At 59.6% G+C, this 12,354-nt stretch overlaps 1 protein-coding gene across 2 annotated transcripts; it reads right to left on the bottom strand.

Annotated features, from left to right (window-relative positions):
- Positions 1–1,011: 1,011 nt before the first annotated feature.
- Positions 1,012–12,068, bottom strand: PHYHIP (phytanoyl-CoA 2-hydroxylase interacting protein). Of its 2 annotated transcripts, none has more exons than XM_037028793.1 (5): positions 11,497–12,068; positions 7,881–8,065; positions 6,571–6,745; positions 4,692–4,809; positions 1,012–3,109 (listed from the first exon to the last, which is right to left on the bottom strand). In XM_037028793.1, the coding sequence occupies exons 2-5, from the start codon at positions 8,043–8,045 to the stop codon at positions 2,575–2,577; spliced, it is 993 nt and encodes a 330-aa protein (XP_036884688.1). In that variant the 5' UTR covers positions 8,046–8,065; positions 11,497–12,068; the 3' UTR covers positions 1,012–2,574. The 2 variants fall into 2 exon arrangements, with proteins under 2 accessions (XP_036884688.1, XP_036884687.1); XM_037028792.1 differs by having other exon boundaries at positions 7,881–8,074; positions 11,497–12,067.
- Positions 12,069–12,354: the final 286 nt, after the last annotated feature.

Below are 12,354 nucleotides of genomic sequence, written 5' to 3'. Positions count from 1 at the left end.
CTTCCCTCTGGAGGACTCTGAATAGCCCTCAGCTGGTGGCAGGAGGCAGGGGTCCAGTTTGGAGGTGAAAAGCTAGACCCTGGTGTCCACTCCCTGTCCTGGGAATTCTGGACTCCAGCTGCTGCCCAAACCCCTTTAAATAAGCCTCCTGAGCATTCATGACTCCACAGCGCCCCCTGGTGTTATTCAGGAGCTAGGAAGGGCCTTGGTGAGCCAGAGACCGTCCGAGGGTCACTGAGTCTGAGACTGGCCCTGCATGCATCTTACAGTGTCAGGTGGGCCTGGCACAAACTGGGGGACATCGGGCAGTGAAACAGGAAGATGCCAGCTCCTGCTTCAGATCCTGGCCACAGGCACCTACTTACTGTAAGACATGGGCAAGCCTTTCCTCTCCTTTGTTCCTCCGTTCCTTCATCTGTTAAATGTGACCACAGCACAGAGCCGTTGAGAAGACTGGAACGAGCTGATGTGTGAAAGCACCTGCTGTGATGCCCGGCACATAGTAGACCCTCAGGAAGTGGTCTTTGCTTTTCAGGTCTCCTCCCTAGCCCTGGGAGGCTGTGCCCCAGCTCTTGGGGACACATATTCATTGGCCCTGAGCCAGGTGGTGTCGGGGAGGTGACTCTGATTTTTCTGGAGCTTTTCCACTTCAGCAGAGGATCATTTTAATAAGTCCATAATAATAGCCGCAGACTCAGACCTGCCAGAGGCGCCCTGCTGGAGAGGGTACAGGGGCCTCTGGGTCTGACGCTGCAGTGGGAAGAGCTCCAAAGGAGGGGCCTGCATACCTGGGTTACACTTCCAGATCGCTTCAGATTCTCTCCTAAGAGCCCTCAGTTTCCCTGCAAAATGCAGGGTGGCTCCAAATGACTTTCAAAGTCCCTTCTGGCTCTGCTTCCTGAGCCCTGAATCTCATGGCAAGACTTGGACACAATTCCCAGTGGCCGGGCTGGGGGCTCTCTGTGTGTCTGATTAGCTTACCCACACTCCCAGCCCAAGGAGAGGCGAGGCTCTCAGGCTGTGGTGGTTTATTGGTACACATCGCAAGCACAGCGCAGGCAGGTGTGCCCCAGCCAGGGGCAGACATGGGGCCAGGGGAGGGCAGCAGGCCACCCCCACAGCAATGCTGCCAGCAGAGGGGGGGAAGGGCCTGAGGGCCCATGTCCTCTCCTTCATGCATCTCCTGGGGCCCCAGACCTGATCCAAGCCACAGAAACAGCTGATCACACTACTCCCTGCAGCTACAGAAGAGGCGACCAGCTGTCCCACCTGCCCCTTACTGAGATATGGCCTTGTTGGCCTGCCGGCCCCTTCTGTTCTTCATCACAGAAATCCGGCTGTCACTGCAGAGGCTGCTGTCCTCCACCTGACATCACCTCCATCATCCCCAGACAGGTAGCTGCCTCTGTCGATACCTCTGTTCATCACCCTGCCTGGTCTGCTTGTCTCAGGAGGCCTGCCCTCTCCACCCTGGTGACCCGTACAAAAGTAGGAAATTGGTAAAAACACTGTTATGCCCAGCGAAGTCTACGACAGGAGCTCCCAGGGAAGGGACCCTCCGTCCACAGGCTCGAGGGGGAGGGTAGACAGTGCCAATGGGCGGGGACAGCAGGTGGGGCGGCAGAGAAACCACAGTCCAGGTCACTCACAGGCACAAGGCAGTCCCAGCCCTGAGGCAGAGAGGGCGAGCACACTGCACGGCCAGGGTGTGCCGGGCTCTGCGGGAAAGCCCTCAGACCTCGTTGCACAGCAGGTGGCCTCAGGGAGGGCAGCAGCCCACTCCTGGCTGAGAAAGGGGTCCCTTTGGGTCTCAGGGGTCTCTTCCCCCCTCCTCGACCTCAGTGGCTGCCACACCAGGCCTCAGTGCTCTGAGCAAGGGAGAAGGTCCTCTGGGGTCTGTATTATCTTCAGAACAAAGGGAAAACTCCAGTAGCCGGGATGCTCCAAAGCCAGGAGGAAGAGGGCCCCTTTCTAGAGCAGACGTGAGAAGAGGGGACAGCTCTCCCCAGGCAGGAGGAGGCGCTGTGGGGAAGGAAGTCACAGCAGTGCAGGAGACTATTTATAGAGGGAGAGGGCCAGGTCTGGAGAGGGAAGACCCCAGGCCCAGCTGAGCAGGGAGGGGCAGCCTGTGGTGGTCCTGGGCGGGGTGGGTGGGCTAAGGAAGAGCACCCTACAGCTCTCTGGGTCCCCCACGGAGGCAGGTAACCTGCAGGTGGGCTGTGGCCTGGAGAGGCCTTCCCCGGGAGAGCCTGGAGGGCACAGCCTCCATCAGATGGGGGCCTGGGATGAAGCAGGAAATAACAGGACAGGTAAGCCAGAGGGAAGGGGAAGTCTCCAGAAGTCCAACCCCCCACCAACCTACTGAAGCTAAGAGCCTTACCAGGCCTGGGTGGGCCATGCCTACCAAGGGGACCACCCTCTGTTGCCTCTAATACCGAGGGATGGGGGAGGGGGAAACGGACAGCGTGGAGGGGGCCAGGGGCCGGGGAGAGAAAGCCAGCTCCCTGAACTTATGTCACCCATCACCGCTCTGCTGGCCATCTCTCCCTAAGCCCCCCAGCTCCCCCGGAGTCCCTAGCGACCTACACTGATGTTGCAGGTCTTGCAACTGGGGTCTTTCTTGGCGTCGGCGGTGGACAAGCTCATGAGCTGGTGGCCGCTGATCTCCCCCAGGGTGCCCAGGGATAGGTCGACGGGCTCGGTGTAGATGATTTCCAGGATGAGGTCCTGGGCGTGGCGGAAGACCAGCTCCCCATCCTCCACGCTGCAGGTCAGGAACTTGTTGCAGGCAATGTCCAGGAGGGGCAAGCGGTCTCGGCAGAAGCGGTCCCCCAGAGAGCCCTTGGGGGCCAGCACCAGGATGGCGTAGTGGTAGGCAGTGTACATACAGTAGAAGTCTGCAAAGTAGAGGTTGGTGCTGGGGTTGAAAAGGCGCTGGGCGGGGATCTGGAAGCGCCAGCGGCCATAGGGGGAGTCCTGCGGGGGCTGGCCTGTGTTGAACTCCGTGTTGCAGCTGAAGAAGACTCCCTGGAGCATGCCGCTGGTCGGGGAGCCGTGGCTGCCGCTGTTGTCCTTCAGGTAGGGCTGCAGCATGTTCCCGCAGTGGGTCCTGCCCACCCGGGACAGGGCCAGAAGGGAGAAAATGCCGCCGGTTAGCTGGGCTGAGGCTTGGCTGCCACATGTGGTGAGAAGGGAGCCAGCCCAGCTCCCAGCTCTCCCACCAGCCATCGCCTCCACCTGTCACAAATAGTACATTCCAGAGTGCAAGAGCAGGGGGGCCCTGGAGGTAGGCTGATCCAGCCCACTCTCTCACCCAGGAGAGGCCTGAACCTGCTGTTCCCCAGCACAAAACGCTTTGGTGGAGCTTGAGTGACAAGCAAGGCATCCCAATCTGGTCTTTCTGGCTCCACCTCCTACCTCCCCCACACCCGCAGGTGACGCCCTCCAGCCACGTGGGAACCCCGCCCCAGTTCTTTCCTGCCTCTGCCTTGGCAGTGCTCTGCCCTCTGCCTGGACCACCCTTCCCGCCTTTTCCCACCTTTCCCCACCTGGCCTGGCAAACTCCTCTTCACCCTTCAAGGTCCAGCATTGGTGTCCCTTCCCCTCTAGCACCTTCCAGGAACATCAGGCCCTGGCACGCAACAAACTTTTGACTGCCTACTACGTGCAGGACACTGAAGTCTTACTCGGCGATCACACACACCTACCACACTCCATCTGTCAGTATTGCCCTCCAACAGACTCTGAGGTTTCTGAGGGGAGCCCTGCCTTTACCCATCTCTGCACCCGGCACACACGCATGCTCCCTGTGTCTTTCCTGCTTTCAGACAGAAGCCCAAACTGGGCTGGTGCCCTCACCACTCAGCTCACTGCGTCTCTTCTTTAGTGCAAACACCAAAGACCCTCCAGGCCCCCACTGCCCTGGGGTGGAGTCAGTGATGCAGTGACGAAGACAGTGCTGGCAGTGGCTTGCCCTGGCCCAGCCTTAGAAGGTCGTGGCCTTGGAGTAGAGTCAGCACTCACGGGGGTTGGGCAGCCCCTGATCCAGCCTCCCTTCTCCTTGGTCCTGGCTGTCCTGAGGTGACTAGTGACTGGTTGGCCCTCTGGGTCTCAGGCTCCCCATGTGTTGGCTGAGGGTGCTGAATGACATCAGCGAAGGGATCAAGAGTTTTTGGGTGTGGAATCCCTCTCTTTCTTCCTAAAGGGAATGACACATAGGGGGGGCCATAGGCAATAAAACTGAAGCTGCTCAGGTTAAATGGGGGCGAGGTCCACCAAACGGCATCCTCAGTGTTCCTCAGCAACCTCTCAGCACCCCCCAAGGGCTGCCCGACGTTCACCCTAGAGCCTCCAGGCTCCCCAGCAGATGGTGTGAAGACCACACCCTTGGTGCTCAGAATTCACTCCATTCTGTGCCCCCTCCCCTCTCCCCTTAGGACCCAGGCCCTGAGCTGGAGAGAAGCCTGGCCTGCCACCTTAGAACCAGTGATAGGAACCCCTCCAGGGAGGACTCCACTGGGACCTTGCTCACCCAGGGGCCCCGGGCAGCCCCACCCGGAGAGCCTTCTCCTTCCCTGGAGCCCAAGCCAGCCTGTGGTGGGAGGTCGGGGTGACCTCAAACAGCCTGGACAGTTGAGGCTGAGGTGGGGGAGGCAGTCGGGGCCTGGCGGGTCACTCAGGGCTGCACACACCTGGCGTGCTGGAAGTACTCCTTGTGGTGGTTGCGGTAGAAGACAGAAAAGCGCAGCATGCGCCCCGCGATCTGCTCGGCCTTCTCTTGCAGCTGCGCCAGGTGCTCCTTGGCATAATCTGCAAGAGAGCAGGTGGGTGAGCTGAGGGCCAGGCAGGGCTCACAGCCCCTTTCCCCTCCCGCACCCACCTCTGTGCTCAGAGCTGCAGGAGACACCAGACATCCGCAGCACCTTGGACCACAGGGGAATGGGCCAGTTGGATGCTGTCTGTCCTCATCACCTCTGCTCCCTTTGTGCCAGAGGCTCAGGACCTCTGCCTCAGACAAGGGCAGGGCTGCCTAGTTATATAATCGTGCCGGGACCCCAGTGCTGCAATCTCGGGCTGTCCTCATCTTTGTAAGAATGACTGAGAAGGGGAGATGTTGAGGCCCTTCAGGGAGAGCCTTCAAGTCCACCAGGTTGGAGGCTGCCCACACCACCCTCAGGGAGGCCGGCTGTCACCACAGGGGGGGCGGGACTCAGCTCTCCAGCTGAGGTGAGTGTTCGGGCAGACCAGGTCTGGGGTGATGACTGCCCTCCAGCATCCCAGGAAAAGCAGAGGAGCCTGGAAAACAGGGGAGTGAAATCTGACCCTCCCCAGGGCCCGGGCCAGAGGCAGGAGCAGGGCTGCTGCTAGCCTAGGCAGCGCCTTTGCACAGATTAGAAAAAGGTGCCCTTTCCTCCTTGCTGATGCGGCCCCAGCCAGGATGCTGGGCTTGGCCAGAGGAATGTGGACTGGAATGCAGCCATCCCCAGTTCTCCTGTTGGAAGTCAATTCCCACTGCACGTGGAGCTCTGGGACAAACTCAGAGGCTTTCCCATAGGGAGAGGGAGCACCTTCAGAGGGTGGCACGTGCAGCTGAGCTAAGAAAATGCGCCACTCAAAAGAAAACAATAGGTCAAGGACACAGCCAAGGGCACAGATCTTGGCTGAGGGTGGAGCCAGCAGTCTGGGACGCCTGGGGCTAAGAATGTCCCCTGCCCCTCCCCTGTGACAGAGGGAGATCTGGGACAGTTCTCACCACGGACACTAAAAGAATGGCCTGTAGCAGGGACAGAACCTGGATCATCAGTGACAAGTACGTGTGAGATTGGTGTTCTGTTTGCTCATGCTGGAATTTCCAAGCTGAGTTCTCTGAGAGTTTGTGGGGTCACTGAATGTGGAGCGTTTCCAGGCTAACTGGAGGCTCAGGACAAGCAGAATGTGGTTGCTCCGTGACCCGTCCACCGGCCCGTGATTGATAAACTGGGGTCCAGCCGCACGACGTGCTGCTGTTCCACTGAGGAAGGAAGGTGTTCTGACACAGGCTACTATGTGGACAGGCCTTGAGGACAGTTGCTAAGTGAGTGAGTCAGTCACAGAGGAACAGCACTGTGTGATTTGCTCACATAGGGTCCCAGGAGTGGTCACCTTTACAGAGACGGAAAGCGTAGCAGTGGCTGCCAGGGGCTGGAGTGAGGGGGGCAGAGCTGTTGCTGAGTGGGTGCGGAGCTCCAGTTTGGGGAGCTCCAACATGAGTGTGCTTAATACCACTGAACTATATGCTTGAAAATGGCTATGTCGGTAACTTTTATGTTACGCGTATTCTACCACAATTCAAAAACCATGCTTGCCCCAGGCCAGAAAAGTGACTCTGTCCCATCATGGAAGTGATGTTGTCACCAGTCTGCAGGCTTTGGGGGACTGGGCAGGTCTCATGGGTATGTGTCTCCTGGGCGGGCAGCCTAAGCCTGCAGCCGGCACACCGCAGGCCCAAGGCGTCTGCCGTGTTAGGGCGGAGCCCCCTCCCGACCACACCTGAACCAGGGGAACAGGAGCCGCAGGGCGGCAGGGCCTCACCCCCAGTGCAGAATTCGACCGTCTCGCTCCAGCCGGACACCAGGTACTCCCCGTCACTCTGCTTCACGGCGGTCTGCACCGCCACACTGTACTCGGTGCGGGGGCTCAGGAACCAGTGGCCTCTCACCGTCATGGGCAGTGGCACGGCCTTGGCCACAAGCTTGGTGGGGACATCCTGAGACATGGGGTGCGGACCAACAGCCAGGAGTCACATTGGGGGGTCATGCCCCATCTTGGCATTCCCTCAGACCCCATTGTCCAGGTGGTCCCATGCCTCCTGAGGGGGCCAGAGTCTCAGGGACGCTAGGCGTGGTGTCCTGGCCACCATTTTCCCACAGAAGCAAGCAGTGGCCATCAGCAAGGCCACCAGACATCTCTAGCCTCCTCCCCTCCCAACTCCCTGATGCCAGTTCTCTTGAGAACTGAGGAGAAAGGCCACTGGGGTGGAGGCCCACCAAGTCGAGGGCGGTGAGACCTCCGTTTTCGAGGGAGACTTCGAGAGCTCTGCACACTGCAGTGCCGTCTCCACGGCAACGGCCAATGCTGAGAAGCCAGGGAGGAAGGGAAAACATGCCTTATTCTTTTGGGAGGAGGTTAAGGGGGTGGTGTTGAACATTCACGTCACCGTGGCAACTGGCCTGCCAAAAGACACCCAGATCAGGGGAGCCAGTTCCAAAGAGAGAGAGGGTGAGTAACCCACATGGCGTGTCGTCGTGGGAACCAGCTTCTTTCTCCCTCACTCTTCCCCCTGCCTTTCTGCCAGCTTGGGAGATGGGAGCCTTCCTCCCACCCGCCCCCACACCAGCTTTAACCCAGGGAAAGGACACCCCAGCCAGCAGGGGACTCTCTCACACTCGCTTTTTAAACCCAGCAAACAGGCCAGAGGGCCAGGCTGCAGGGAGGACTTGAGGGGCCTGAAGGACCTGGCAACAAGCTCCACCCCCGCCCGTGACCCACATCACCCACCGGGTCAGCAAGGTGTCCCCAGGTGTGCTGCCAAAGCCCTGCCCCAGGTTTTCCCACCCCTCTGACACCCTAGTCACGATAACGGCATTCAATGTGTGCTGGGCCCGAGCCAAACACCACACAAACATTACCCCACAGAATCCTCTGACAAGCCCACTGGGGCCGGCATTATTATGAGTCCCCACTCAGAGAGGTTGGGTAACTCCAGCCAGATCACACAGTGAGAGGAGCCTGGACTGGAGCCAGGCCTCCCTGCACCAACCACCCTGTGGCCTCCTGGTGCGCACTCTCCTGCCTCCTTCAGGAGCCGCGGTGGGGAAGACTGCTCCAGACCCCTCACTCACCCGGTGCTTGAACTTGTTGGAGTTCTTATTCTCCTTCTTGTTGAGGTCGATGAAGTAATGGGTGACCCTCTCCAGGTCACTGTTCTCCATGGCCCAGGAGATGCGGAAGGAGTCGCAGGTGATATTATTCACCTCGATGCTGTGGGGCGTGGACAGCAGCTCCATGCTCCCCGGCGGGTTGGCTCCTGTGGAGACCAAGGGGCGAGGGAGAATCAGCAATCTTCCTCCTCGCCGTGTTTTCTTGCTCCCAACATCCCTTGCGGGGTGGAATGTCGAGGAGCCACTGATTGTACTTGCCTCATCAAATCTGATGGAAAGGTTGCACAGGGAAGATTGGGGGCATGGGAATGGAGGTGGGATGGGGCGCTCCCCCCAGGGGCTCTTGGCTTTTCTAGGAGGGGTCTGCAGAGCAGAAGGCACCTGACAGGTGGCAGAGGCAGCGTGAACACTGCAGACGCCGGGCGGGACAGATTGGCAGCAGATGGAGCCGAGGAGGGGGCCCTCAGCCAGTAGGCGTGAAAAGAGAAGGGAGCGGGGGGGGGGGGGGGGGGAGAGAGAATGGTGTGAGGCGTAGGAGAGACAGGAAGCACCCACTGAGGAGACGGTGTGCGGGTGCAGGCAGGAGGACACCAGCAGCCAAGGGGTCAGGGTGCCATGGCCCTGGGGTCGGGCCTCCCTCCTTGCTGGGGTGACTCAGCAGGACTGGGAGGGCAAGTGCCACAGAGCCACGGGTGGGGGCAGGCAGCCCAAGCCACAGCCCTTCTCCCGCCAGTGACCTTCCCACTGCTATTCTTTCCCTTCCAGCATCTCCTGTCGCTTGACTCTTAAACAATTGGTTTTACCTCTGACAGCTGTTGCAAGCTGACTAAGTGCCCATCGTCTCACAGTAGGTGGGCACTGTCATCACCCCCGTTTTACACATGCGGTAGCCGAGGTGGGGGCACTAAGATGCCAAACGTCACACAGCTGGGAAACGATTTGAACTCAGGTCTGTCTGACTCCGGGACGCCAAGGCCCTTCATCATTAGGCTGAGGCTGTGTTCCCTCATGCAGTGTGTGTCACGTGAGTCACGTGTGTGCCATGTGTGCGAATAGGTGCACATGGTTTCACCACTATTTATTTTTCCTTCTTGGTCCTTTTCTCAAGTAATGGCACTTCTTCCCAGCTGCCCGCTCTCCCCTGCCCCGGCTGCCCTCCCAGGAGTGAGCGCACGGGCTCTGTCACCTGCATTCAGCGAGGAAGCGCTGACTCCAGCCCTCACCCTGGCCTGGCTCACTGGAGCTCCAGACAGGGTGGGGTGGGGGGGTTGAGGGGTGAGAGGGGACTGAAGGGACCCTCTCTGGGGCAAGAGCATGAGTGTAGGTGGGACGTTCTCCGGGGCATCTGGCTCAGTACCCCGCAGAGCGCACGCCCCCCGTTCTTCCTCAAGCCCCGTCGAGGCACACCTCAAATTTCTGGAGTGTTGGCTCCTTTTCTCCGCCTTCCCTCTTCTGCTCCTCGCCCAGACACTAAGGGTGAGGGTACCCTGTGCCTTCGAAAGCAGGTACTTCTATTTATAGCTTCCAAAAGCTCCAACCCACACTTCCCTGTCAGTTAAGGCTGTTCTGGAGCCTGGCACCTCTAGATTAACCTGTGGGCTGCCTAGGTGGCAGGCACAGGGCAAAGGATATGGGTGAGGGCCCTTCCCGGTCCTGGAGTGTTACCTGAGCCTTTGTTATATTGTAGCTTTCCACCCTAAAGCTATGGCTGCCTGTTGTAAGGTTTGGCCAAACACCAGTGGCTTCGTGAATCTTATGGTAAATAAGCATGGGGGGGTGCTACTAGGTACACCACAAAACAAAACAGAATGGGAAAGGGTGTCTGGAAACAACCATACAATACACCAGTTTGTGATTCATGGGGACAGGTATGGAGCAGTGGGGAGCTGCCACCCCTGAGGTCCAGTAAGGAGTGCCCCAGGGAGACACCTGTGTGCCCCCACAGGCACACACACTCACTCACACACCCCCACAGGCACACACACACGCACACCCCCACACCAACACAGACATACTCCCGCCCTGGGCAGGGCCTCAGGGGCTTCTTCCCACCCACATGGGGTGCAGCCCACACATACCCTGAGGGCAGGGGTGCCTCCCCCTGCCCAGGACCCCTCAGTCTCCCAGAGGCAGGACAGCCCTGCTCACTGGTGAAGTGTCCAGGACCTGGGCCACCCTCTCCCCTGTACACCTCGAGGAGAGCTGAGACTGCTTCCTCCATGAGAGTGGGAGAGCGGCCGTGAGGGATGCTGGGAGAGCAGTAAAGGCGGGGTGGACCAACGGTGGGCATGAACCCCAGCTCTCCAAGCCCAGATGACCGAGGAAGGGCAGGGTGTGAGAGGCAGGTTGAGACAGCACCTGAGAAACACCCAGACTCCTGAGCGAATCCACCCTGAGACCAGCATTCACACACCCACATGCAGGCAGGCACACACATGCGAACACACACACGCACACCAAGCGTGGCCACCCACAGGCTGCACACGCCTCCTCGGACATTCTCGCTCCCACACACTCCCCTGCGCACTCAGGGGCCCTCCACCACCCTCCACCTTGTGAGGCTGTCCCGCAGTTTCCCCTCTGCTAGCTGCCACCTCCACGTAGACCCACGCATGTTTATGTCCACAGGCTCACACGCACATGCAGACACACCTTCTCACAAAGCCACAGTTTGGGGGAAAGGAAGCCACAGGCACCAACATGCATGTGTGCCACCTCCACACAAGGCACACAACCCATACGCCTGCTTGCACATCCATGTACATTCACATGCACATCGGCCTCTGTCCATGTTCTGATATTTGCTCTCAAGTCTTCTCTAGGCTCAGAGACACAGCCTCTGAAAATGTGTTTGTCTCCGCCGTGCTCTGCCAGCCCCGAGCCTTCACATGCCAACAGGTTTGCAAGCCTCTACGGCTCTGCCCACACTCTCCACCCACCTGCCCACTCCTGCTCCAAGTCGCACCTGCCACATAGGAACCGTCCATCATCATACACTCCCACACACATGACAAGGGACATGTCCACCCCATAAATACACGGCTTCACACTGTCCCCACCAACATGTACCGAGCGAGAGGCTACTCAGATAAGTGATCCCTGACACATGGGCTTCACATGTACAAGAAACATGTGTTCCCAGACATGCCACACAGCAGTTAAAACCCACGCTTGAACATGGGTGCATGCAGACAGAACTATCTACGCAAGCGAGCCTCCAGTCTTCTCACAAGCCTGCATATGTGGTGCGCACACTGACACAACACCCTCTGCCCATGTCCATCCAGAAGAGCCACCACACACCAGAGGAAAAGCTGCCCCCACCCCGCTGTCCCCGTTGGCATTGCTGACTGCAGCAGAATCGTCACGGGGTGACTGACTGTGGTGCCCTGGGGATCGGATCCAGCTGTTAACCCCTTGGCCAAAGTCCCCAGCCGTGGGAAAGGGGACAAGGTCGTTGGCCCTGGCAGTCCTGGCGCGCACCACACGCAGTGGCAGGACCCCAACTCCTAGCCCCCGGCCAGCGGAATCCCTCTCAGGATGGACACAGAGCGCTCCGGGGAGGAAGGGCACTCACCTGGCTCCACCAGGCTCTGCAGAGGAAGACTCGGAGGGGAAGGAAGGGAGAGAGCTGTGTGTGGATGGGCTCCCGGGCTGGGGGCAGCAGCCGGGACGCCTGGGTCACAGGCAGCGGCGCTCGTTGGCTGGTCTCGCTCCTTTCGCAGCTGCCGGGGAGGCTGCTTCCATGCCCCACGGGCGCCCCTGCCTGCTCCGCAGCGCGCGGCCGCTCCGAGAGAGGCGGCGTTCCCAGCCGAGCGCAAGGAGAGGCAGGAGCGGAATCGGAGCGGTCTGGAGGAGAGAGAGGCAGAGAAGGCGAGAAGGAACTGGAGAGCCAGACCCAATCTGGCTCCACCAATGGGATCAGTGGCTGCCCAGCGTCAGGTGACGATTAGCAAGCTTGGTCCCTGCTCGCTTGGGCTGGTGGGAGGGGGAAAGGGCAGAAGGTCTCCGAGGGAGCTACGCGGATGTCTTCCGAGACGGCAGTGGCGGCTGCGCTCTCCCCAGGTTTTCCAGAACACGGGCCCCAGGCAGGAGTCCCTCCAACACACGTCTACTTGGAAATCTCTCGGTGGAATGCAGCCCCCAAACTTTAGGATGCTGGGAGAGGGGTGGGGCTTAGCCCTAGGGCTTAGGAACCTGAAGCGAAGATTCTGATTGGGGGAAGGGGGTGGCCGTGAAGAGGCAGGATCCAGACCAGGTCTGGGAGCTGGGGTGGGGTGGGAGGCAATGTCTGTCTTGGTCTGGGCTCCTACCTTCGGGTGCTCCCTTTTCTTACCAACTCTATCAAGACGTAGCACACAGAAGCCCCAGGAACCTTGGTGGTCTAGGGCAAACCCTCTGGCTGCTTGGATGCCCCCGGGGAAAAGGGACAACA

Source organism: Sturnira hondurensis, unplaced genomic scaffold (genome assembly GCF_014824575.4).
Source record: "Sturnira hondurensis isolate 20B ecotype Veracruz unplaced genomic scaffold, ASM1482457v3 Scaffold0020119, whole genome shotgun sequence".
Taxonomy (NCBI): domain Eukaryota; kingdom Metazoa; phylum Chordata; class Mammalia; order Chiroptera; family Phyllostomidae; genus Sturnira; species Sturnira hondurensis.
Note: the sequence above shows the minus strand (reverse complement) of the source record. Positions and strands in the feature narration are given on the sequence as shown.